This window comes from Brachypodium distachyon, chromosome 4 (genome assembly GCF_000005505.3).
Source record: "Brachypodium distachyon strain Bd21 chromosome 4, Brachypodium_distachyon_v3.0, whole genome shotgun sequence".
Lineage (NCBI taxonomy): Eukaryota > Viridiplantae > Streptophyta > Magnoliopsida > Poales > Poaceae > Brachypodium > Brachypodium distachyon.
Window position 1 is genome coordinate 1555184 of NC_016134.3, and position 26243 is coordinate 1581426.

At 43.4% G+C, this 26243-nt stretch overlaps 4 protein-coding genes across 9 annotated transcripts; 3 read left to right on the plus strand and 1 right to left on the minus strand.

The window, feature by feature from the left end:
* Positions 1–41: 41 nt before the first annotated feature.
* On the minus strand, positions 42–6534 carry LOC100828042 (methylcrotonoyl-CoA carboxylase subunit alpha, mitochondrial). 3 transcript variants are annotated; one of them, XM_003579129.4, is made up of 16 exons: positions 6083–6534; positions 5227–5348; positions 4983–5130; positions 4620–4757; positions 4433–4528; positions 4289–4348; positions 3840–3932; positions 3487–3598; positions 2884–2988; positions 2668–2804; positions 1985–2210; positions 1738–1901; positions 1205–1321; positions 876–1118; positions 701–796; positions 42–404 (listed from the first exon to the last, which is right to left on the minus strand). In XM_003579129.4, the coding sequence occupies exons 1-16, from the start codon at positions 6419–6421 to the stop codon at positions 387–389; spliced, it is 2214 nt and encodes a 737-aa protein (XP_003579177.1). In that variant the 5' UTR covers positions 6422–6534; the 3' UTR covers positions 42–386. The 3 variants fall into 3 exon arrangements, with proteins under 3 accessions (XP_003579177.1, XP_014758492.1, XP_024319184.1); XM_014903006.2 differs by having other exon boundaries at positions 4983–5149; positions 6083–6433; XM_024463416.1 differs by having other exon boundaries at positions 4983–5083; positions 6083–6215.
* A 2760-nt stretch (positions 6535–9294) lies between these two features.
* Positions 9295–15684, plus strand: LOC100829642 (protein tesmin/TSO1-like CXC 2). 4 transcript variants are annotated; one of them, XM_014903226.2, is made up of 11 exons: positions 9295–9571; positions 11086–11255; positions 11340–12063; positions 12213–12616; positions 12699–12770; positions 13277–13457; positions 13540–13635; positions 13716–13782; positions 14529–14694; positions 14785–15183; positions 15299–15684. In XM_014903226.2, exons 1-10 carry the CDS (start codon positions 9512–9514, stop codon positions 15158–15160), a joined length of 2316 nt encoding a protein of 771 aa, XP_014758712.1. In that variant the 5' UTR covers positions 9295–9511; the 3' UTR covers positions 15161–15183; positions 15299–15684. The 4 variants fall into 4 exon arrangements, with proteins under 4 accessions (XP_014758712.1, XP_010237056.1, XP_003577764.1 ...); XM_010238754.3 differs by having other exon boundaries at positions 13546–13635; positions 15267–15684; XM_003577716.4 differs by having other exon boundaries at positions 9296–9571; positions 15267–15684.
* A 1050-nt stretch (positions 15685–16734) lies between these two features.
* LOC100820845 (ubiquitin-conjugating enzyme E2 variant 1C) lies at positions 16735–19581 on the plus strand. Its single transcript, XM_003577853.4, has 4 exons — positions 16735–16952; positions 18587–18726; positions 18823–18948; positions 19031–19581. The coding sequence occupies exons 1-4, from the start codon at positions 16919–16921 to the stop codon at positions 19172–19174; spliced, it is 444 nt and encodes a 147-aa protein (XP_003577901.1). The 5' UTR covers positions 16735–16918; the 3' UTR covers positions 19175–19581.
* A 599-nt stretch (positions 19582–20180) lies between these two features.
* Positions 20181–23574, plus strand: LOC100828344 (protein tesmin/TSO1-like CXC 3). Its single transcript, XM_010238755.3, is given in 7 exon segments — positions 20181–20581; positions 20716–20781; positions 21596–21746; positions 21833–21925; positions 22010–22073; positions 22780–23324; positions 23327–23574. Coding segments are annotated over 7 exon segments (1302 nt in total). The 5' UTR covers positions 20181–20315; the 3' UTR covers positions 23444–23574.
* Positions 23575–26243: the final 2669 nt, after the last annotated feature.

Consider the following 26243-nt stretch of genomic DNA (forward strand, 5'->3'; position numbering starts at 1 on the left):
AGGAGTTTCTCTTAGTCGCGAATGAGAATTTCTCTGACGGCTCAGAAGTAGAACGGCTCCATTTGTTTAATTTTGCAAGGGAGACGGCTCCAATCGGAGATGCTTATTTTCATTGTACAATGTGACTGACACAGTGATACGCACGCTGCACAGGGAATGGACGCGGCCATAGATGGGCAGGGAATTCATCAGCTACTTATTTTCTCACAGAATGAAACCCTGCTGTTATGATGCTTATTTATCTTGCTACTCCGTACTTATTTTCTCACAGAACGAACCCTTGCTATTGTGTTGCTTATTTATCTTTCTGGACGGCTGCGCCACGGTACTGACTTCTGAAGCATCTGGGAATCGGTAGAGGGGTCAGGTTACAGTTGCTGGGTTCATCAGTTTGTGCTCTTATCCTGCAGAAGGAAAATTTCTCATCTAATCAGATGGGTAATAAACGGAAAAGCGGCCATACTCATATCAAACAGAAAGATGAATGTGTAGAAAGGAGAACATTGTTCACCGAACTGATCTGTTATGGACCTTTCAATTGTTTCATTTATTCTAACCGATTCTAAGTTGAGTACTTTCTCAAGAATTTTATTGGTAAAAAACTAAACATGGCAAAATGTATAATCAGCATAATCTTCGTGCGACAAAATGGGAAGCAAAGTGCAAAATTTCCAGGATATGATCAATAATTAACACATGCCTGTACAGTGAAAAGGACACTGGAGTCAAAAACTTGTTGTCCGGCAGTAGCCTTCAGCCCTTGTATATAACCAGCCCGCGGCGCCTTCACAACATGCTGGGAGAAGAGAGTATAAGATAGCTATGTCAGCATTGATCAAACTTTTAAAAGCCACCGTCAGATGGATCGTGCATACCTCCATTTTCATTGCTTCCATGACCATGACAGGCTGACCATTCTCCACCTGTGCCCCATCTTTAAGCAGAACCTTAACAACCAAACCAGCCATTGGTGCCAAAACACTCCCTTTTGGATATGATCTTCCCTCGGAAGCATGGCTAGGTTGAGAACTATCATCAAGTGACTGCTCAGCTCTCATGGTCTGCCTGTAATGATGATGATGCTTCCCATGCCAAATGTGGATGTGTTTGCTGTCATCCTGAAAGCAGCAGAGGATTTAGGGATGATATTACAGTCAGAAGAAACTAACGATTAAGCTGACAATAACTATGGTATCATGTTAACCTTTGTATAAAATGCTAATGTCACATCTTTTTGCACACCACCAACATCAACCCGGAAATCATGGTCACTCCTGTCATCTAATTTGATTTCCAAACCAGGAGAAGACCCATCTATAGTCTGGTCAGAAGTCACAGGCGGAACATAGTTAGTGAAGATATTGATTAGCAGGTCAAGGATAGTGCAGTATTAAACGCCATTTTCAAAGTTGCTCATTGCTCTGGTAACCAGAAATTCTGAATAGTGTAAAGAAATTCACTTTTAATCTAGTGATTATTGACGGAATTTTCAGTCAGCAATTGTACTATAAAACAGATAACAGGGAACAGATTGGAACATAGAACTTCATTTTAAATGGTGAGGGAGAAAGCAATGTGTAGCAGCTTCCACAATAAAGACCAACTTCTAGTGGATTTTGCTGTGATTATACACTTGTATTAGTATACTCACCTAAGTAAAGAAGTTTCCTTAGGAGTTACAATTCTGACACAGAAAAGCAATTGAATTTTTTGTGTATATAGTAAATCAGTGATCACCTCGATGAAGTAGCTTCCATCAGATTTATATGTAATGTGCAGCTTAAGAGGTTCATCACTCAACCCCTCAAGTTCTTTATCAATCTCGAATTCCATTAGACGCTTCGCGGAATGATGCATCCTGAAAGGTGAACCGGAGTACCATACAGAAAGTGTCTTGTCACCTACCCACAAGCAGATGTCACTATCAGGCCATATTGGCAATGTTGTTGACTGACGACAAAAAAAGGACAGGCACATAACATACGAAGGGATTCTTCAGAGGCAATGTGATCCTTTTTGCAAATGCAGGCAGCAGCCAAAATAGCACCAAGCTCAACTGCATCATGTGATTCATCCGAGGTCTTAGCAGATGTACTCAGAAGATCATCTTTATAGCGCTCAATGAAGTGTGTCTCAACTAGGGCCTTTTCGAAGGCACTATGCCCTGCAAGTTCTTGGAGGAAACCAACATTGGTAGGCAAACCTGCAATCTGTATATTCATTAACTACATCATGATAGGCAGAGAATTATCAAAAAAACATGCCAGGATCCTTCACTTGCCTGATCTTCTTCGCAAATGATCATGAGTGGTAAATTCCCAGGGGATTAATTACTCATGGTAAAATTAGTAAGTGACCACCATTAAAAATGGTTATAGCAATCTAACATAGGCTGCTGCTGAGTTTTGCATGGTATATGAACAAAGAAAATAAAAGCACAACTAACTGTTGAAGTAAACTAGCATAGGAAATACTACAATATCACACCCATGCCCTGAAATATCTCCTCATGTATGCATCTGTATAATCAGCCCTGCTCACTGTGCCAGCTAAAGCCTAAATATCCATCGATGTGTAAGTTCGGCAGAGAGAGGACACATCAAGAATAGAAAAATCCAAGAGATAAGGTTCCTAAAAAGCGTAAATTGAGGTGATGGTCATGTATACCTGAAAGTTTGACAAGCAGTTCTTTAGCTTGACTAGTGCAGCATTGCGACTTTCACCCCAAACTACAAGTTTGGCTATCATGGGATCATAGTGCATGCTGACAGTATCTCCTTCTTCAACTCCAGTTTCAACTCTCACTGATCAAAAATACGTTACAAACACCATACCTAAAAACACTGATAACAGATTCTGCTGAGGGATACATCGAAAATTTACCTGTTTTGGAAGACGTGACTGGTCGGTAATGATGTAAGGTTCCTGTCGCAGGAAGAAATCCTCTTGGAACATTTTCAGCATATATCCGGGCTTCAAATGCATGCCCTGGATCAAAGATACACCGTGGTTAACAAATATTTCTTACCTCGAGTGTCACTATAAATTTGAACTGTTAATGCTACTAATATTGTGTAAGTACACTAGATGAAGTAATATTGTTCATTTTACATAAATTCAGGGAAACTAATACAGTAATACTAGATCAAGTATCAAGAGGAGATATTCAGATTAAGCACATTTTGTTTAAAGGCAAAAAACATTCCGTCCACTTCTAGAGAATGCTTGCTTAGACTATTTTCTCTTCTGGATTATTAACAATATATCGCATTAGCTAGAGAAATCAATAGCAATATGCGAGTGGATTTGCAAAGACCTGCTTAGTGCTTACTAGGTTTAACCAGTAATGGCGCATGCAAGAAGAGATGGTTATACGGTGAAACTTATCATGAGAGGGAAATAAGATTATTCAAGATGTAAAGTATGCCATCAAGAGAACATCTGTAAGTATCAGGATGAGATCATGAATGCCCTGACAAGGTTTACCATTTAACTGGACCTGCTCCTGAGATAATGGCAGGCGCTCTCCATTGGCAACACGTATTTGCCACTCAACAAGATCTTGACCAACAATCATCTCTGTTACTGGGTGTTCAACCTTCAAGGATTGATTAACTTTGTGAGAATATGGCAGCTACTGCACGTACTTTGTATTTAAGCTAAATGCTGTTAGAAAAAAGGTAAATACCTTCTAATATTATATACGGAATCAAGCACGCTCATATGGTAGTTTTGAAATATACTATTTTAACTTTATGGTCCTTTGCAGCTTTGGGGGTTTGGTTTCGCAAGGTACTAGAGCATCTTACATGATCAATTGATCATCACAAATTTAGTACCTGGAGTCGAGTATTCATCTCCATGAAATAGAACTCTCCTGAAATAGTATCCACAATAAACTCCACCGTTCCAGCACTGTAGTAACCAACTGCCTTCAACACAAAGAATCCAATAAGTGACCCTGTGTATATAATATAAATAGTAAACAGAATAACTATTGAAGAACATAGGGTTGGAAATTGTTTCATCAATAGTGAATGAACAAGAGTTTCTAAATAGGCAACTAGTAAATCGGAATTCTCAAATGTACCCTAGACATAAAATTGTTTTCATGTTTTCCATCCCATAAAATGATGTGAAAATGACCAAGACTTGGTCACTCGACTGCAGCCGTTTATATAAAACAAACAAATAATACAACAGAGTAATGAACTGAAAAGATAAAACCATCAAACTTGTATCTTAAATCACAGCATGCAACATTGTGTAGAAGTTTCAAGTTTGTCACCTTCGCAGCAGACACAGCAGCTTCACCAATATGAGACCGAAATTCAGTTGTCACATTTGGCTGCAGAGCATATATGAACAGAAAACATAAAATGTTATCCTGTTCAAAGAAAATCCAGGGCATGAACAGGTAATAAGGTCTTACAGCTGGTGCTTCCTCAATGATCTTCTGATGCCTTCTTTGTAGACTGCAGTCTCTCTCGTAAAGGTGAATAGCATTTCCATGCTGGTCTCCGAATACCTTCGCATATTGAAATAGCACCACATTTAACAGCAAAGGACTAGTGCAGATTGAACAAAGGATTATGGAAGGACTGAAATCAGAATATTACCTGGACTTCTATATGTCTTGGTTGAGTGATGTACTTCTCAATCAATAATGTGTTTATGCCAAATGAGGCTGCAGCTTCACGTTGAGCACTCAGCACAGAATCCACGAAGTCATCAGGCCCTTGAACTATTCTCATCCCCTGGAATAAAAAAGATCAAAAATCTTAGATGAGCATGAAAAAGAGAAGACTGATTTATCTGAACAACACTATAAATACACTTGTAAATTGGGTTATGTACACAGAAGAGATCTTGCAGATCCATAAAAAACTGTGTTCCATATGGCTTAGTCTCAACTATTTTTTCTCTCGGTAAAATTGGAAATGAAAATCAACCATGTTCTGTGCAGAGCATTCCCAGCATACCTTGCCCCCTCCACCATGGGTGGGTTTTATCAAAACTGGATATCCAATCTTATCAGCCTCAAGTTTTAACAACTCGATGTCTTGTTCAGCCCCATGGTAGCCTGGAACAAGTGGTACGCCAGCAGCACCCATGATCCTCTTAGACGCGCTATTGTTTACAAAGTGTCCTTAGAATGCATTGTTTCATAGGAAACGGTAAGTACTCTTTGCCCTTATGTAAACCACATGACAAGAATATATTTACCTCTTATCGCCCATATCACGGATTGCAGACGGCGGTGGCCCGATGAATGTAAGGCCCTCAGCTTGACAGAGTTGCGCGAAATCTGCGCTTTCTGATAGAAAACCATATCCCGGATGGATGGCCTACAAAAAAATGCACATGATCATATACTCCTTCAATTTCAGAAATATTCGTATCCACCCCAAAATGTGCTCAGAAATTAGCAATTGTACAGCACAACCAATGATGCAGTAGCGTTAACTAGTTTCAGCTATGATATCCATCCTAACAGAAATTGTATAATTGTGACGGCACTGTCGTTACAGGACAAGCGTCCCCGAAGTCGAAAAGTGATCACAGCACCTGCCACTCTTTCAGCAATCAGTGCCCAGTGAGCACATCAAGCGGCAGAATGACACGGTTTTTACAGACCTACAGCTACCAGCGCCAGTGAGTGGAGGAGTACTGGACCAGCTGGAGTGTACAGAGCAACAGGCAGTGGTAACTAATCCAGGTGACACACTCGCCGTAGTAGCACCCCACAGTCCCCATGCGAACTGAACTGGCTCTCGTAACACTGGTAGCACCCGCCACTCCGTCGATCAGCGCGACTCAGTGTCAGTGTAGGTATGTTTTGTTTAGTGTTACTAGAACTTGCAACTGCGCAGTTTTGGCATTTGACATGTGACTAGCTACTAGTGGCAGTGTGTGGAGAAGGGGATCGATGCCTCATTTCAAGCAACGGGCGAGCTCAAGTCAAGTAACCACGGGTGCTGATTAATTAATTAACCCACGGGTGCTGACTAATTAACTTTTAACACGCAGCGCTCCGGCCCGCGGAAGGGGGGTTCCGGTTCCACGGTTCCAGCTCACCCACCTTGGCGCCGGTGCGGAGAGCGGCGTCGACGATGGCGGAGGCGTTGAGGTAGCTGTCCCGCGCGGGTGCCGGGCCGAGCCTGACGGCCTCGTCCGCGTCCCGCACGTGCAGCGCGCCGCGGTCGGCGTCGCTGTACACGGCCACGGTGGCGACCCCGAGCCGCCGCGCCGTCCGCATCACCCGGCACGCGATCTCGCCCCTGTTCGCCACCAGCACCTTCTCCATCATAGCCGCCGCTGGCGGTTCCGCGGGGGAGGAGGAGGAAGAGGACAGGAGCCTGCTGGCGCCGTGGCGCCGGCGGCGGAGTTGCGGGTGGAGGCGGAGGAGGCGGGAGGCCATCGCGCTCGCGCGGCAGAGTGAGTGTGCAGGTGGGGGAGCAAGGCGGAGTGGGGGGCTGTTTGGTTTGGTAGCTCGCTGGAAGGCTGGATAAGGGTGGTGACTGGAAAGAGAGAGACGACGAGTCCCCGACGTCTCTCCTTCTTCTTGCTCCTGCCCCAGCGATGTCGGAGAGGCGGACCGATGAGTTTGGATGACTGATAGCTGACTCGGGCTGACCCCACCTGTTAGTGTCCAAGGCACGTGTCCGTAATTTGCTTTTGCACGTTTCTTCGGTCATTATTTTGTCCGGCTTATCGGTACTCGCTCCATTTCATAAAAAATTTCAAAATATTACATGTATTTAGATATTTTTTTAAACTAGATATATTCATTTTTAGACAAATTTGAGACAAGAATTACAAAACGAAAGGAGTAATCAATTACTCCATTTGTAAATGCAATACGTTAGAATTGTCCTAAGTCAAAACTTTTTAAACTTGGCCGAATTTAAGGAAAATCTATCAACATCCACGGCTCTAAACTAGATTTCTTAAATCCATAATGATATTTTTTTTTCATAATATACAATAGGACCTTTACCTTTCTTACGAACGAAGGTATTGTTCGTTCTATTGTTGTGGGTTTTGGACGTGGCTTGTCGGCTGTTCCTCCTCTCTCTCTCTCTCAGTGGTCGGCATCGAGGAAGATGACTTTGATCAAGGCGATGGACGTACCTATGGCCGGGTTTTGAGAGGTTGGTCGGAGGAAATTAAATTTGTTCTAGGAGACGTCGCGAGTAGGTTTGGTCATGGAGCACTGGAACTGCGTAGTTTCTCTTACAACATTTGAAAGCCTACGGATTTCTTTGTGAACAACATTAGCACCGTCCTGGTAATTTGCAGTTTGTAGTGGGGCATTGATCACATAAGATCAATTTTCTAGTGAGACATTAATCACAACAATTGATTGTGAACAAGATATATTTACTGTTTCTAGTGGAACATTAATCACGCACACTAATGTTTAACGTATTGTATCTGCTGGTACACACGAGTTGTGTAGAGTGAATACTAAGCACGTGTCTCGTGCTTTGCTATGGACCAACGAAGAAGTATACAAAGTCATTGACCAGATGGTCCTTGGGCTTTACCTCTAGCTTATTTCCTTCAAAGGTTAAGGCATAATTTGGCATTGGTGTGCGCTGAACTTATACTTTGTTGTTGAAAAATTACACACAAAAACAGGAAAACGTTGGTCGGTCAAACACGAGAATAGCTGGATTATCATAATCCACGTCACTACCAAACGCAACCTAAATGTCTACCATATGGTTCTTCTTCTCTTTGCCCGTGGCAAGTACACCGGGCCTTGCCCTACATGCCACTGCCTCACGTGCCATCATATCCTTTTGCCGGTTCCGCATCTAACGAAATATGGTTGTATCAAAGCCGTGGAGACTTGGTTGCATGACGGATGTATGGTGGGGTTGTGTCGTTGTGACCTCATACAGGGAAGAATAACCACAAGAATCAGACACAAGAGGGAACGATATGAGGTAGAGGAGTAGGAATGTGGGAGCCGTGTGGTGGGAGAGATTGGGTCATGGGAGACGCGACGAGGGCGAAGTTTTTGGAGGTTAGTTTATTCTTTCCAAGCCCATTAATTTTGTTTTCACGTGTACAATAAAAGCGGACGAAGGATCATACAACTACAAAAGGTACCACCGAGCCAGTGAAAAGTTATTAGTATATAGGCTCAGTTTGTTTGGGCTTAGAACAACTCTTTAAGAAAAAAGCTGGAATCCAAGCACAGTGTACTTGGATGTGCTTTTCGACCAAAATCCAAAGTCGCTTGCCCGCTTGTAGTTGTACCGGTGGAAGCCCACGTAGAGAGGTTATTTCTAGTCCCAGGGCTTGACGTACCCCTGAACTTCGTAGAAATTACAACCAAAATGTCATTAGGTAAACCCTTCTCCCGTATCCAATCCCCACACGATCAAGTTAGGCTTTAGGGTTTAGAAGTGTCTACACGTGTTTTCTCACTGGTCGTCCGACTCTCTTCAGCGCCGCCAAGACCACCTCGCACCCCTTTGTCGCATCGCGCCATCGGGCCTCACCTCTCTCCATCGTCGCTGCCCGCCCCTCCCGTGGCTCTTGCAAATCCGTCGTCCGAGCATTTCATCCCAGCCTGTAAGACCGTCTATCATGATCGTCATATTTCGGGTGAGCAAGTTTATGGAATTTTCACACATGCATAAAAAAAAGGTTTAGACTAAGGCTCAGTTTGTCATTGCTGAGCTGTGATGCACTGAACTTATTTTATAATCCGCTGTTGAAAAATCCACACAAAAATAGAAAAATTTGGTTAGCCAAACACAAAGATAATAAAAAACGGACGAGAATAACGGAAACTATCTATTACTATCTATTAAATTGGAGTTGGTGGTGATGGTTGGACGCTGTTGGTCGGTCAACTTCGTTAAAATTACAACCAATATACCACTGCCCCTTATTTTCTTTCCCTCCCGTCTTATTCACGATTTCTCCTCCTCCGTCTTACAACCGACGTCACCATGCCCGCATACCGACCTCGACGGCGTCATGAGCTGCCTACATAATTCTTTTTTGTGATTTTATTGACCCATAACAAAATGCGGGCACCTGCTAGTTACGATAATACACCGCAATGCCTAAACCGGTCAATCCCATTTTCCACAGGAAAAACCGCTGCACAGGGACGTACGGGCATCATCCAGCCCACGGACACGCGGGCCCCACCCGTCAGTGCGAAAAACTGGGGTTCCCGCCCACCGCCGCCCCCCCCCTTGAAACGCAACGCCCACCCGACCACGCGGACGGAAACCAGTGACGGAAGGAAAGGAGGGCACCGCTCCGCTAGTATCCATCCCCACAGGCCACGGCAGTGTTATATCTAGAGCTAGGTCGAGGAGAGCGGAAAGCCCAGTAAGAAAAATAAATAAATTCAGCGGAGAGCAGCGGTGGTGGTTCAGTCATCGCTCGTCGTCAGCGGTAGAGTAGGGTAGAGAGAGAGAGGGAGAGAGAAAGGGGCGGATGCGGGAGATCCCACGGGGGGTCGCCGCCGGAGGAGGAGATGGACACGCCCGATAGGCCCCGCGCCGCCGCCACCAACGCCGCCGCCGCCGGGTTCGAGGTCCGCGTCTCGCCCTAGCGCGGCCCTGACTGGATTGTGCCCTGATTTGTCTGGGGGATTTAGGGGTTGTTTCGGGAGGGGAGGGGATGATTCGTGTTGTCGGCGGCTGCGTCTGCTCCGATTTGGTAGTGCGGGCCGGCGGGCTGGCTCCCCCCATTGTTTTGCTGGGTAGATTCGTTGGATGTGTGAGGTGGGGTTTAAGGAGATGGATGCATTTGGTTGGCCGGCGATTAGGGTTCCCATTCGACCTTCATCTGGCTTTCCGCGATGCTGGATGCGAGAGATTTAGAGTTTTTTTTTTCTCGATGTAGAGGTTGGGGTTTGACTCCCTCTCCAGATAATCATGCCATCTCCCATAGATTTCACTGGAGTTCTCCCCGGGGACTCTGCCATTCTTACCCGATGAACCGATTCGATTGTTGATCCTGAGATGCGTGGGCTGTATGTTTCCATTACCCTCATCAGATGAACCTGATTCGATTGTTGATCCTGGGATGTCGGCTCTTTGTTCCGGTTACCCTCTCCTGTTCTCCCCAAGTACTATGTGTTGGTAAGGAAATGAGGTTTTAGCCGTGGAATCGGTGTCTAGATCTGCGGCTTGCAGCAATGCCTGCCGATCTGGTTCGGTTGCCGGTTGCATTTTCCCATTTTCCATGGGAATGTGAAGGTGATAATGTGCAGTGAGGTTGGCGGTGATAATCATGATCTTGTTGGTGCTAGAAACTGTAGCCTGGCAGTATCACTGGCATTTCCCACCCTATACTTCTTTTGGTTTCTGGTTGTAGAACTCTGTTTTTTCTTCTTGTTGAGGAAATGTAGAACCCTGTTGACCCGTGCTTTCTTAAAGCTAGCTAATACAGATTACCTGTGGTCCACACATTTAGGATCTGATACTGTCAAGCGCTGCATTAATTTTCTTCTGCAGCCTTTTATGTTTTGGCCTGCTGAATTGATTAGCTATCTGATCTTGTCTGTTTGAAGTACGTCACTGGTTCCTTGCAAGTTTCGTGTCCTAGCAAACTTAATAAATAACCAAGTTGTGGTTTTCAGAAAGAAAGTCACATGAGGCATATGTTTTCTTACAGAAATTGTCAGTGAAATGGAGAAGTTCTGATGTCGTTTCCTCCACTGAGCAAGGGCTTCATCTGGATTTCTTGGCCAGATACTGCTTATGTGAGGGTGTTTGTCTTCTCCTTAGGTGTTAGATGATCTAAGAACAACATGGGGTTGCGAACTTGCTTGAGTCTTCTATCTATATCAAGTTCAGTTTTGCATTTGCTGGTGAAAGCTATGATTTGCATATGGTTTGATTCATAACTGATACATGCGGATATATTTTGGCATCCTTCTACTGTGCTTGCATTTTTTTTAATCTTTTGACCTTAGTATGTTTTGAATACCATGCAATATTATTTGCATCTAATCTCACTTTTATACTTGTGATGATGTATACTTTAAATCCTCCAAAAGGAATATCAGTGGTTTACTTTACTATTAATTTTTCCTACTTGCAGGACTCCCCCGTCTTCAATTTTATCAACAATCTATCTCCTATACCACCTCCTAAACCTCAAGCCTCAGCCCATAATGTGCAGCTATTCAAGTCATCGGACTTGGCTCCTGTTTCTTCAATCTTTGCCTCACCACATGTCAATCCAGCAAAGGAATCTAAACTTGTGGTCAGGTAAATCTGAATCCATCTGTAGCCAGCGTGTAGTTTTATCCATTTATGCTTAAGTCTTACTATATATCTTTTCGTATTAACCAGGGATGATCCCGTTCAACTTCCTCAAGATTCAAACTCTCCTAACAGTGTCAGAACTCGGTTAGGGACTGCTATTAGATTGATCAAAAGCAAAAACATTGTCTCAGAGAATTGCAGTTTCACTTGCCACCTAAGTCAGGCACCTATTGATTCTTCTATCAATACATCAATCTCTACAAGTAATTTGCCTCAACCCATCCAGTTTGTTGGTGGCAGTGCAGAATGTGATAAGAATCAGAATGCAGGTGGTGACAAAGATCTTTCTACAGATCAGGAGTGTCCAGTAGAAGGTGTCTTCTTTGATCACACTGGCATAGATAAGATGGACTCATCACAACCTGGAAGAATTGTTCATGAAAACCAACTATGTGAACAAAGTAGGGATGGATTTGTGGCATATGATGAGGATTACTTGGCTACAGAAGAACTAAACAGCGACATGCTGAGATTAGCCCCGCCATTTGATGCAGAGACACAGTTAATGAACGGGACGTTAAATGCTGATAATGCACACTCTGGTACCTTGTTGACTGATGGGTCAAGTGGCTCTTACATCAACAATGCTGCACATGATCCTCATCTTTACTGGGATGGGGCTGTTGATGGGTCCGCAATGGATTATACCCCCCAATTGCTCCCTGGTGTTTGTCAAAATCAGTTGGTGTCAAATGATCAACTCTGTAATGCTCTCACTGAGCCCAGCAATCACATGCCAATGGACCAAAGTGTATGTATACTTCATGCTGATATCTAAAATTTTGGACACATTCTCACATATATTGCATAACTTTAGATGCTTTTACTGCGTATCGCTAATCTGACTGAAGTGTCAATGTTCTTACCACACCAAAATAACACGTTTTCTTGTTCTGTCAGGCCTTGTCACAGCATATGCGTGGAACACGCAGGCGTTGCCTTTTCAACGAAAAGGCTGGGGCTGTCAATAAAGCTGCAAAGAAGACCTCAGATCGTCATTCTGCAAATACAACTACCCCTAGATGCAAAACTAGTTCTAGTGATCACAACTCAAAGCCTATGAAAACACCTCCATGTGCATTGCCTGGTATTGGTTTGCACCTGAATGCACTTGCGACAATACCGAAAGACAAAATAGTCCCTTATGCTGCTCAATCTTCTACAATTCAAGCAAGCAACTTCCCTTCTGCTGTCAGTTCTTCTCCAGCAACATCTGAACCAAATACTGCAAATGAAGATTCCTCTCAGGCAATCGTTGTTGCAAATGCTGATGAGTCTGGTCAGGGCAGTCCCAAGAAGAAAAGGTACGATGTCTGTGACCATTATTTTTGTGTCACCAGCACCATTTTGTTGAACAAATCATGAAAATGCAATAGTACCATGCAGACACAAGTTTGATAATGGTGATGGGACTTCATGCAAGCGTTGTAGCTGTAAGAAGTCAAAATGCTTGAAACTGTAAGGTCCCTTGCACCTTTTACTCTAATTTCATCTACTGTCGTGCCACAAGCTTAATGCAAGCATGAAAGCAATTCTATGTTCCCCATAGTTAAGATGCAGGCGCACAGAATTATCATGCTGCATCAGGTGCTTCAAGTTCTGCGGTAGATTGGCTAGATAAAATCATTGCTTCAATGTGCAAAAAATTGTGAAAATATATTCGTACATTTGTGTGCCGTACAAAAAACAAAAGAATAAAAGATAAACACATATCGTATTCATAATAATCGGTGTGATTTGTTCTGGCAAATTACAATTTCATACTGCGTGTTCTAGTAACTACAGCAAATGCCACAAATATATTGCTCATTTTGAGTACTTCTTATTCCTTTTGGCACCCAATCCTTTTTATTTCTTTTGCCCCTTCTAAGACTTGTAAAAAGCAGATATTTATGGCGAAGTTTGTCTTCATACTGTGATATATTGTATCTAATGTATCGACGTCTTGGCTAATTCTCATGCAGTTACTGTGAATGTTTTCATGCTGGAGTCTTTTGTTCAGAACCCTGTTCATGTCAAGGCTGTCTGAATAAGCCTAGCAACATGGAAACAGTTCTATCTACTCGAGAGCAGATCGAATCTCGTAATCCACTAGCATTTGCTCCTAAAGTAATTCGTACATCTGAGCCTGGTCAGGAATTAGGGGTAAGATCCATTCTTCATATTAGCTTTCTTTTCCTCTACTTCCACAATATCACCCATACCATTCATTCTTCCAATATTGTAGGAGCAGTCTAACAAAACTCCTGCTTCGGCTCGCCACAAAAGAGGCTGCAACTGCAAGAAGTCATCGTGTCTAAAAAAATATTGTGAATGCTTTCAGGTTCTAACTCTGGCATGAATTAATATTCTTTGTTTAGCTGGTTAGCCTCCTGCAGTTGTCTTACTGTACTCTTTATCAAGGGTGGCGTGGGATGCTCCATAAGTTGCAGATGTGAGGGCTGTAAGAATGCTTTTGGAAGAAGGGAGGGTGAGTTTTTATTATCTTCATAATCTTCTCTTATAAATCTGTAAACTTCTCTATATTTGCTGTTTCATTCCATGCAACGATTAGGTGATTAAATAAAAGGCTTGGGGAGCTCAGGTCAACAGTAATTCATTTAGATAAAAATGTACGAAATAAGCTATGTGGGGCCCAAATTCCTTCAACATGAAATCTAGTAGTAGGACTGCTAGGGTTGTTTAGTATATTTCACAGTTACTGTATGACATGCATTCTCTCAATAATATTTTGTAGGAACTTTCATCATTGTAGAATGCAATGAATTTATCAGGCCTGGTTTTGCTGCTTCAGTTTGAGTTTGGACCATTGCCTGCTTTAAACATAATTTGTTTCTGTTAGAAACTTCGCAAGCCAGACAGCCAGTATTTAGTTCTAAGTAATGCCAGTGCATCATTATTTCTGTGGTTATGTATATTTTCCAAATGGGAAATATATTGGTAAGCCATCTGAAAATTAGTTTGTGGTTATGTTTAAATTACATCCACATATGTTCTTTTAAATGCAACAGCACCAAACTGAACAATCAGAAAAGAGAAGGTATAATCATATTGGTAGAACCAAAGTTTGGTTATTATATGACCATGACATAACTGTCTTGTATACCTCTGAAATTTTGGTGCTAACCATAAGTGCAAAGTACAGAAAGTCAAAAGGTTTGATGGTCTTATTGAAAAGTAGCTACCGGTGTTTAATGGTCTTGTTTTACATTGAAGGAGTTGTACTGTTAAGCATAGAACAAGCTAAGCAGGGATCCGTGGAAAACATTGCTTGTGTGAAGGAAGAAACAAGCGAAAATGATAATCAGCTCGTTATCTACCAAGCTGCTAATCCAGCTTCTGCTGAGAATGTACTGACAACACCTTCAGTTGAGGATATCAGGTCTGTATCACATCTTTGCAAATACGTTCTCTGAAATGTGCCCTACTCTTGGGTAGAATATTAAAACAGGCGATCTTCTCTTATTCACAGACCCTTGTCTGCTCTTCCACCTTCAAGCTCCAAGAGGCCACGATCTTCAACAAAGCTCATTGGACATTCTTCTCGACTATGCAATTCTCAAGCTCCTTTGAAGACCGACATTCTGCTCTCCCCATTCGAAAGCTATGCAGAAATGGTTCTTGGGGATGGTGCATCAGATGTCCTGAAAGGAGGTTCGTCTCCTCAAACTTCTGTCAAAGTTGTGTCACCTAATAAAAAGAGGATATCTCCCCCGCGTATCGGTACGGGATTATCTCCAATCTGCAAGAACGGCAGGAAGTTGATCCTGAAATCCATCCCTTCATTCCCTTCTCTGTGTGGTGATGTAAATAAAGTGGATCCGAAGACCAGTTCACCAGCTTCCTAAATTCGTCGGTATTTGGCACTTAGGTAAACCTTAGTTACGTTTGTTGTTCAGATGTTATTTTCATTCAGAATCTCTTCTCATCTAATAAATACCTATTGATCGACAGGTCATTTCCTTATTAACTTATTGGTTTCCCAGATCGCCAATGTCCGATAGACTTCATCAGAGTTATTTCATGCTTTAGGTGATGAACAGCCAAGGGAATTTTGTTTCACAAGTTCAAATTAGAGGCTAATAATTATCCCATGATCTCTCTATACAGAGGAATGTTCAACCATCTGATGCATGTACCAACCAGATTGTCCCCTCAAGAGCCACTTGTATGCAGTGGTTTGCTATAGATTATGCCCATTGTTGGGTATCCATGTTCATCTGTATAATTATTTTTTCCTGGTTTATGTACATCTGAGATCAAACTATCGAGCCTTCTTTGTACTTTGAATCAAACCATCAATCCTTCTTTGTATTTTGGATCAAAATCTGTTGAGATTTATGTAAAAGCTCTGCTATTTGAACCTTAAAAAGTACTCCCTCTTTTCCTAAATACTTGTCATGTTTTTAGTGCAACACTAAAAACACGACGAGTATTTAGGAACGGAGAGAGCATGTCTTTGCCAATGAGGACTTTCTTTGGTGAGGGCGACATGTTCGATTACAGGGGAGTGGAAATTGCTATTCAGAACCAAAGTACGCACGGGCTCATATTTGTTGGAACTAAGCAAGAATCTTATAGGAGTAGAATTAAAGTTCCAAAACATTATGAGAAAATCAGTTACTCCTTCTGATCCATATTAATTGTCGAAATATTACATGTATCTAGATGCTTTTTAGGCATAGATGCATCTATATTTGGGCAAATTTGAGACAATTAATATGAATCGGAGTGAGTAGTATAAAAATTGACTGGTGTGTAAACCATGTTAGTCCCTAGATCACATCGTACGTATCTTTAGTAACTTCACATTTCCACGTGACTATGAGAAAATTGCGAAACACCTAAGCAAAAAGATGGACTAGTATTATACTCCCTCCGTCCAATAAAAAATGGTTCAAGTTTGTCAAAATTTGGATGCATCTAGACATAACTTAATGTATAGATGCATTCAAATCCTTTGTTGAACAGGACAGAGAGAGTAGTAGGTTTTTGACTAATCATACCAGCCACTCACATAGACGAGAACCTAAAATCATTAAATGCCTGCATGAGTTTGACCCAATAAAAAACGTCTATGCTATTTCTAAAGTGATTGAAAAACAACTCTTTCTAAATTGATGCTAACAAATGTATGGTCTAATCATTAAGATTAGTGCAAAAATCATCTAAGTACAAAAGATAAGAAATGATGATTATGATTGTGGACCCACAAATAGACACCCGCCGGAAAAACAGGTCCTTATCGGTCAACATTTGACTTCTTTCTTCCGTAAAAGTACATTGTTTTGTTTTACTCGTTGGCCCAGTACAGCAGATGAGAGCTCTGGAGGTCCGCGCTGGGCCACGGCCCACGGGCCAAAGAAGACCTGGACCGGCCCAACCTAGCTCGCCTTTACGGCTCTACACGTACTTTCTCGCACGCTCCTCTCCTCTACCCTTCGTCTCTCTCGCCCGTGCACCACCACCAAAGGGGAACGAGCGCCGCCGACCACGCACGCCTCCAATCCAAACCCTCACCCCCCACCCACCGGAGCACCGCCGAGCAAATTTCTCTCGCGCAAGGGCCTCTCGTAGCCTCCCACCGCCCGCTCCCCCCTGCTGGAATGGCGTCGAGCGGCGACGCGGCCGGAGTTGTCGGTAAGCCCTAGCTCTCGCTCCTTCCCCTGCTCTGTCCTCCTGGCTCCTCCACGTTAGCCGCCCAAGCCCTCTACATCTCTCAGTATGTGGATGGATGACGCGGTCCTCCAGTCTACCCGAATTCGCCACGGATTTGTTAGCTGCTGCCGCGGATCCGCTGTTCCCATCCGCCCACCCCATGGTTCGAGTCGGTGGTCGTGCGTGGGGAGAAGAGATCTGCGGCCCCTGCTCAATTACTGCTAATAGCAGTTGTTTAGTTTTAGCAACAAGGAAAAAGTCGTTCAGTTCACTTCACTTCATTCAATCCCCGTGACTACTGACTAGCGTTAGGTCGTCGCCATCGTACTGCTTAGTAACGGAGTTCTTCCTCTAGGAAGAATTGACAAGCTGCCATATCTGGGATGTTCCCTGCCGCCTTCCCGGCAGCTGTCTTGGCTGCAGGGCTCTCTGGACTATGTATGTATCGACTATCAACGCAATCAGTATGAAAGCTAAACTAGAATTGCTTTAAAAAAAACTGAAGTAGAAATGAAGGTTTTCCATAAGTTGTATTAGTGGATAGTGACGCTGAGTTGCACCCTATCGGGATGGACATATGCATGAAGCTGATGTCTGTAGTTGTATGTAGTGTTCATCATGGGGTTAGAAGTGTCAAATCTGTCCAAAAGAGGACAGAACCAATGAATTCGCTGGCACAGATATGTTGGCCTGTCCTTACACTAGGTTTTTGATTTGATGGACTTGCTTTGCGCAAAATGGTGGTGCATAGGACTTGCGGCTCTTCCTTTTGCCAGAGGAATTGAATACGTGGAGTTTGTGTATTCTCCTTTTCATGCCATAAATAGTGTATTGGCGGCTGCTTCTTTCTTTCCCTGGAAATTTACTGCAGCGAGTCTTCAACGTGTGGTCGGTTGGAGGATTTCACAAAAAAGGAAACAAATAAATTATCTATACTTGGGATCAACCAATCCTAGAAATAAAACACTTTTGTGGTATGAATCTTTATTGCTTCCGCACTACTCCCTCCGTCCCATATTAAGTGTCGAAATATTACATGTACCTAGACCTATTGTAGTATATAGATACGTCCATGTTTAGACAAATTTTAGTCACCTAATAAGGGACGGAGGGGATACATTTCAACTGTTGGGTAGACCTTCTCAAGAGATGTTTCCGTGAGTACAGCAGAACGGAATAGAATCACATATGTGTGATTGTTTTAGCTGCACCAGCGTAAGCAAACTTTTTGATGTGCTCAGCAGCCAAGGGAGATAGCATACGATTAGTCTGAATCCATGATCATAGAATTGGATATCCACATAAAATATCTGAGAATTGTAATTATTCAGAACTTTGATGGGCTATATGCTGCTGGGTAATTATTCCTGGTTCTGTTACTGGCTTCTAATTGATTCTTGGAATAACACATGCTAGAAACTTGCAAGTAGAAATTCTAATTTTTAAGATATTGCCCATTCTGAGAACAGCTACCTAGTTCTGTTGATCCGGGTTTTATTTCTTGATCTTTTCTGCGGCTATCCAAACATCAGATACGACTATATATACTCATGCTGAAGCTATTAATGCTGTTGGAAGAACTGTGATTACTTACCATAATGAAAATATTGTTGCAGTGCCTAGGAACTTCAGGCTGCTAGAAGAGCTTGAGAGAGGAGAGAAGGGCATTGGGGATGGAACAGTTAGCTATGGAATGGATGATGCAGATGATATCTACATGCGCTCTTGGACAGGGACAATAATTGGTCCCCACAACGTGAGATGTTTCCACTGGCTAACTCTACTGTTCTTCAAGTATATGTCGTTTTCCTGAGCTTTTGTGATTTCTTGTTGATCTCTATTTTGTTTGTAGACCGTCCATGAAGGCAGAATTTATCAATTAAAACTTTTCTGTGACAAGGACTATCCAGACAGGCCACCGACTGTCAGATTTCACTCAAGAATCAATATGACCTGTGTAAATCCCGAGACTGGATTGGTATGACACTGACTCTGGTTCTGAATAATTTTATATCATTTGTGCTCCTTGTATTTCCGACTTAGGTTTGGAGCAAATGCAGGTGGACCAAAGGAAGTTTGGCCTGTTGTCAAATTGGCGCCGCGAGTACACGATGGAGAACATCTTGATACAGCTAAAGAAAGAAATGGCAGCATCACACAACCGTAAACTAGTGCAGCCTCCAGAAGGGACATTCTACGGCTAAAAGACTCGCCTCACGCATGATCCGAAAAACTATCTCGGCCTCAATCCTAGATATTGCATAAGATGAAACCTTGTTCCAACATTTGGTGCAAACTATTCTACCTAATCTTTGCCGGCGTCTTTCTCATGTTCAGTGTGCGTGTCTCGTATGTGTGTGTGCATGTGTCTTATCTCGCTTTCTTTGATGGTAGTAGCCGCTAGCAGCTACGGCATTGTCTCCCTGGTAAACCTGTGTTTGTAATGATGCACTGGAGATTCAGCTATGTTTGTCCAAGTACTGCCATTATGTTTTGCTTCGTTCTGGAGATCGCAAAGTACTATGTGAATGTTTCGGTTGGTTTTGTCTGTAAAACATTGATGTTGCATGTAAAAGCGGGTATTGAATCGTCTAGTATAGTACATTGCAAATGATAGTACCAGTTGACCGTTGACTTCTCTCTACATCCATATGTTAGGATTATTAGATCAAATGATCCTTGCACTACTTTGCCAGAACACAGAAAATGTGGAGCAATGCTATACGTACTACATATTTGGTACTATGATCTTTTGTACAGATATAGACTCATCTAATCTGTGGACCATGATAAATCAAACTTGATCCTCAACTAATTCGCTTTGGGTCATATAAGATGATCTGGTCACGAGGTTATCTTATAAAATACTTCATTCATTTGATCCATAATAAGTGTTTTGGATTTTTTACAAAGTTGTATTGCTAATTTTGTGCTAATGTCGAGACACTTATTCTGAATCGGAGGGACTAAATAGACCGCCAGGAATTACCGAAACATGTTTCCTATAGCAAGTGATTTTGCTAAAAACGTTTGTTGTTTCAACTTCTTCAGTTCACGACACCTGATTTGTGGCTCTTCCGAAGGAAAGCATCTCGAAATCGCCTCTTGGATCCCACTTTGCGTAATTCGATAACGGAAACGGCTTATTACATCCTTCGGTCAGAAGCAAAAAGGGATCAAAAGGAGGCCCGTCCCCGAATCTCAAAGCCCTCCACGCGCCGTCCGATCCACCCCCCTCCGTCTCGCTCTCCAATCCCACTCCGCCTCGTGCACTCCCCTCTCGCCGCCACGGCGAATCCACCGCCGCCGCAGCCGCCGATCGAGCGGCCGCCGTCGCCCCGCCCGATGGACTCTACGGATCCCGGGGAGCCCCCGAACCCCGAGCCTCAGCTCGAGCCCTCCGGATCGGAGGCCCCTCCGCCCCCCGTCCATCCCCCGCCTCCCGCCCCTGTTCCTGCCGTCGCTACCGATCCGGCTCCGGCGGAAGCTGCGGAGCCTTCCCCCATGCCCGCACCCGCGCCCGCGCCCGCGCCGGCGCCTCCCTCCGCGGTGTGGTCGGCCGTGTCGCTGCCGCCGGCGGAGGCGAACGGGGGCTCCGACAGGAAGAAGAAGTGGGTGCCTGTGCCTCCTCTTTTGCCCTTTTCGGCAAAGTTTTGGTTTCGGCCCCGATTTCCTCTTTTGGTACGTTGCGTGCTGCGTATTTTCTTCGGAATCTTAATTTTGTGTTTGTGTGTGTGTTTGTTAGGAGGAAAGCGGATGAAGGCGAAGGGTGCAGGACGTGCAGCTGCAAGAAGTCCAGGTGCCTCAAGCTGTAAGTTGCACAGAAAAACTCCATCGTCTCATCAATGGTAGATGTTGCGTATGTCGCATAGTATAAGATGATAAACTATGGGGGGAAGAGAATTAACCAGCGAACAGGCTGCTTGGATTTTCAGCACAACTTTCAAGTGGTTCTGTCTGTGCTGTGTCTAGGATGCACGCAGTTGCCATGTTATGAATCTGGTGCTGTTTCTTTTAGCGATTCTAGATTCGGACTTTCGGTGGTCGAAATTTTCAGATGTATGAGTCAAATGTTGTCGATTTTAGACTGTCCTGGTATCAAAATTTGCAACCCTGTTTGAGCATGTTTTCCTCAGATTTATTGGAGCTTGCCCAGAACCTTTTTTTTTTTGGGACAAGCCCAGAGCTTTATACGAACACACCCAGTTGCTGAGTGTTCTTATAGGATAGTTGTAAGAGGTAGCTGGTACGGATCAGCATTTACCTGTGCTTCTGCAATGTTGCACACTTATAGCACGGTTCAGAGGAGCAGGCTGGTTCTGATTTCAGTCTAGCTGTACATCACCTGCAATATTAGTGCACCCGGTACGTTTCCCATGGAGGGAACCAAGTTAGGGGCAGGGATGAGGGATGGCTATGCATGGAAAAGAGCGTGAAGGATGAACATTCTATGCTGGTTACTGCATGCTCAGATGCATCCACCCGTCCCATTCCACCTGTGCACACAAACATGCACCCTACTTATCTAACCACGATTGTGCGTGCACACACCCAAATTTATGATTTGTTTCTGCTAAATTCTAGTTTATTTTTGTTCTAATCGCACTTACTTTTTGTTGTTGCAGTTATTGTGTATGTTTTGCTTCTGGATCGCATTGTTCTGAATTATGTGGATGTGAACCATGTTATAACAAGCCTATTCATGGTGTTCCACGGAACACACCAGCCTTGCCTCTGAAAGTTGTTCAAACAGCTGAGGCTGGTCAAGATTTAGCGGTATAAATCTTGTTCAAACGTGACCTTGTTAATGTCTAAACTACTCTCTCTCCCCCTGATGGTCCTGCTATTTTTGTTGTCTGTAGGAACAACTTATAAGATCCCCTATGGACCTTGTTAGAAGAAAATGCACTTGCAAAAAGTCAGGCTGCCTTAAGAAATACTGTGACTGCTACCAGGTTCATATCCAACTCTATTGGTCTATCCCATTAGTTTTTCTCTTGCCTCAGCTAATGATTATGTTTTTCTTCCTATACTTGAAGGGCGGGGCAGGCTGCTCCATCAACTGTAGATGCGATGACTGTAAAAACCCTTATGGGAGAAAAGGTAACATAAATATGGTGCCAACCCTTGGAATTAGTAGTTACTGAATTGGAAGAAAGTCAGTGTTATGAAAAAACTGTATGCCCTTAGTGGGTGGATGCATTTGGGTGGATGTGGTCACTCGTACCAATTACTGAATGAGTAATCACAATATCATTGAGTTATCAAAATTTAACAGATGATTATGCGTCCTTGATATATTTATTTACATTTTAAATTGATCAAAAATATCTTGTTACCACATTTATTTGAATCATCACTCTACACCCACGAAATATGATTAGCCATGCTCTAAACATTTCATAGACTGTACTCCATACACATGGTGCATATTGTGACAACACTGCACGATATTATAAATTGTTAATTTTTTAGTAGTAACAGTAAGCCATTTCAGTGATTACTAGAAAAAGGGCAATTAGTAGGAAAGTAGTCGCTTAATTGATGCGCCAATTAATAATTTGGCAGCGTTAACTATGGATATATGGTGCTAGACACTGAGTCAAGAGTTGAAGGGGGTAAGATCGACGTATTCCTTAGATTCATCCATGTTTTGGTAGCATAGACCTCATTTTACAGGTACTAACTCTGTAGTGCTTGCTGGTTATTTTGTACTGCATGTTGTTAAATTCGCCTGATATGTACCTGACCTGATTTCCAGTACGGTGCTGCATCTGTTCCTAAAATTAAAATTGTGCATATTCTGCAGTTGGTGTTATTTTGGATGGTAAAAGTATGCTGCCTTCACCTACACCAAATGAAAGGAATGGAACAGAAGCTGACTCAAGTGATGATGACGACGACGAAGATGATTATTACATGAACCGCCCACTCTCACCTATCCCCCCATCTCCTGTATCCAGAGAGTCTTCATTCCAACAGGAGACTCTTGTGGGTGTTGAAGTCCATACTATGAATGGGCACCTGTACCCGAAGCCGCTTACCCAAGTGAGGCCAGAGTCATGGCAGCTCTCCAGGAGGCCTACAGAGGAACCTCGGGGAGAGCCATGGCGCTACTTGAGGAGGCCCAGTGAGGACGGAACATCTGATGTTATGGAAGGACATGCCGAGCCCAAGTTTCAGAGAGACAACAGCAATAAACAGCCAGAGAGCCACCTTGACAGGTTCAGCATTCCACGGTGTATCGAAGTGATGAATGCCATGGAGGACCTGTCGCCGATCGATAAGTCGCTCGCGCCAGACATCTTCTTGGATGCAAGCAACCGGGAGATTTTCCTCTCATTGAGCGTAGATATCCGGACCATGTGGCTGAAGCGCAAGATGAGGAACCTTGTGTAGAGATAGCACCCCCGCGATTTTCTTCGGCGTACACCCCAAATAAGTATGCGATGTACTGTAGATATTCATGGTGAGTTATGTATTGCTGTATCTAGTAGTACTAATTTATGTGGTGAAGCTACATTGACTTCCACCCTATTAGCAACATAAATTCATGATGATTTCAGCTAGAAATGAAGGTGTTTCATGCTGCTGCCTGCCTGCCTGATTTCCTTCCAAGATTCATGTATCTTCTGTCAGTCTTTCTTCCGGAAGGGACATCTGTTTCTGGCATGCAAGAACTATTATTGATTGCACTGCTTCGTGGCATGCCCAATGATTGAACCCTAAACTGCAATCTTGGAGTTAAGCTTCCCATGAAGTTGACAGGAGAAGTGATTTGCCCTGGAAGCACATCTACAGTGCCACAGGTGACTTGCAAGAGCTGGTGACAGTAAACAGCACATGACAAGCAGTCCTTCGCTCCCTATTGCCGCCCAAAGAGACAAACCTGTGAGCATGTGAGCCATGGGCGCCACCGTGCAGAGCCCCAGATGGGTTGCCGGCGCAGGAAGGGACCGGCCTTTCACTGATTGGCCGTCACCCATGGACCATTGTCCACTGGAAATGGATTGTGTTCATTTCAGGCCATCACTCACAGTAGCATATACCTCCTATCCTTCCTCGGATGGCAAGGCTCGTCGTTCGTGTTGCTGGTAAGCCGGTAACCGGTGAAACCGTCCGGGAACATTTTCGGCGTAAGGTTTTGTGTTGGAGGAGGGGGTTTCCCCTGATTCACATCGGAATTTAACTTTTCCCTGTAAAACTTGGGCGAAAAATATCGTGTTCCAAACATGGCCTTAGTTTTCGAAGCATCATACTAATAGTGTATATCAGGACCAAATTATGCTCTGTGTTATACCCATATCAATATATTTGTACAACGTTATGAGGAATGTGTTGACAAAATAGGCTTTCTCCTCCCTTCTTTTTCAGCAGAATCATGGTCTGACAGTCCAACGATTTCATGGTATCTTTCTTGTAGTAGCTAGCCTGATGGCCTGTGACAGGAACTGGTGGTTCGAAAGCCTCTTCTTCCCTCTTTTGTGCTCTGTCCCGACATTCCGATTTGGAGCTCGCAAGCACGAATATCATTCATCGCCTCCTTTTCTCCAGTATTATTTTTAACTGAAATGTCTTGGGACACGATAATGTGTTCAGGAAAAGAAAACACTCGTGCGTTTAACATTAATAAAGTTAAGATAATAATTAGGGCTGCATGGGGTCATTAGTGGCTAACCAAGTTGCGGCCTACAAGGTGGCAGATGCTTGCAGAAGTGCGAGAACAGAGAGGGTTTTCAGGGGTGCATGCATATGTAGCCAGAATTTCAGAAACTGCATGCATTTTCTTTAGCTGGCTTTAACCTTCTTTTTTGGGGAAAATAAATTTGTTTTAGATTTGTTTTTTTAGGGAATAAATTGGTTTTAGCTGCTCAACGGTCACACTTTATCTTCCTGCTGTGGCCTGAGCAATGGCAACCGGCAGGTCACTGGCATAACGAAGGTTGGTGGGACCAAAGGGCCCACTTGAGTCTCTGCTTTGGGCCCATTCGCAAGTGGGCTTCTTGTCAGAGGGTGGGCCATCTTTTCTTGGGAACCGGGGAGAAGCTGGTGTTTCCGGCCGGCTTGTGCGCCACACTTGCGGCCATCATTGCGGCTTGTGTTGGCTTTGCACCTTGACCTCCACCACTTTGCTTGCCTTAAAAAGTGATAAGAAGAAACGGTGATTGGAGTTTGTTGCTAAGAAAAAGAACAAAATAACATACTTGAAGCATAAAAATTCAATGACATCTTTGAAGCATAAAAATTCCGCAAGAGAGAATACAGTTCAACTTTAAGGATTTCCATATGTGTCTCCTCTTTGTGTTTGGAACGTATGAAAGGATCAAAACGGCTGCGGCATTTCTACTTGAAGTACCTTATGTTTGAAAAGTAATTTTTTTTTTGTCTTTTAAGGATGTTTTTTATCGTGCTCCATACGAGAACGCACCTAGACAACACTTCTGCCGTTGGTTTGTAGAAACGATAGTGCAACCATGCGCTTCTGATCAAGATTGATTTCGTCATGTGTCTGTCTTGTCCCATTTTTTTCTTAGACGGGCTAAATGCACGTGCTTTGCTATGAAATTAAAAATATGCATTTCATGAGTTGGTGAAATGCTTGTGTTCTTATAATTTCTAATTCTCTTTGCTAATAGACAGGCAGAAAACCGTGATATGCATCTCATGGAATGGGTGACAACTATGGTAATTCCTCGACAAGCGAGAGTAATTTCGGTGCAGTAAACAAATGGCCACCAACTCAAATCTTGAGTGAAGATCATTAGAGAATGACCTCCCCACAATTCTATTCAAATCAAACCACCCCACAAAACGAGTTAATCCAGACATATCGTGTTGCATGCTTGTCCGTGTGATCAATGATGTGATGTGAACCTTTCATGTGGACAATCCGAAAAGGAGAGATCACCAACAAGATCACACACACAACTACACGTACGAGCTGGCCATATACACTGCCTAATTAATGCCTACCTATGCACTTATGCTAAAGTTTTCTCTCATTGATTGATTAGGCGAGATACATGTCGAGATGCAGCAAGAAAGGGTGCAACATATCCATAAAAATATGTACCATCGATCTCCCTCCTTTTGGTTAATGCTCACCTCACATGCATGCATGGAGCTTATAAGGTACCAATAATCATGTGGAGAGCATGCATGCTTTGCTTGCCACCATTGTAAAGCCACCATTTGTATATTCATGCATGCCTAATTCTGGTTGAACGTACACATGGTCGAGCCACAAAAACATAGGTTTTTTATAGCCTTTTC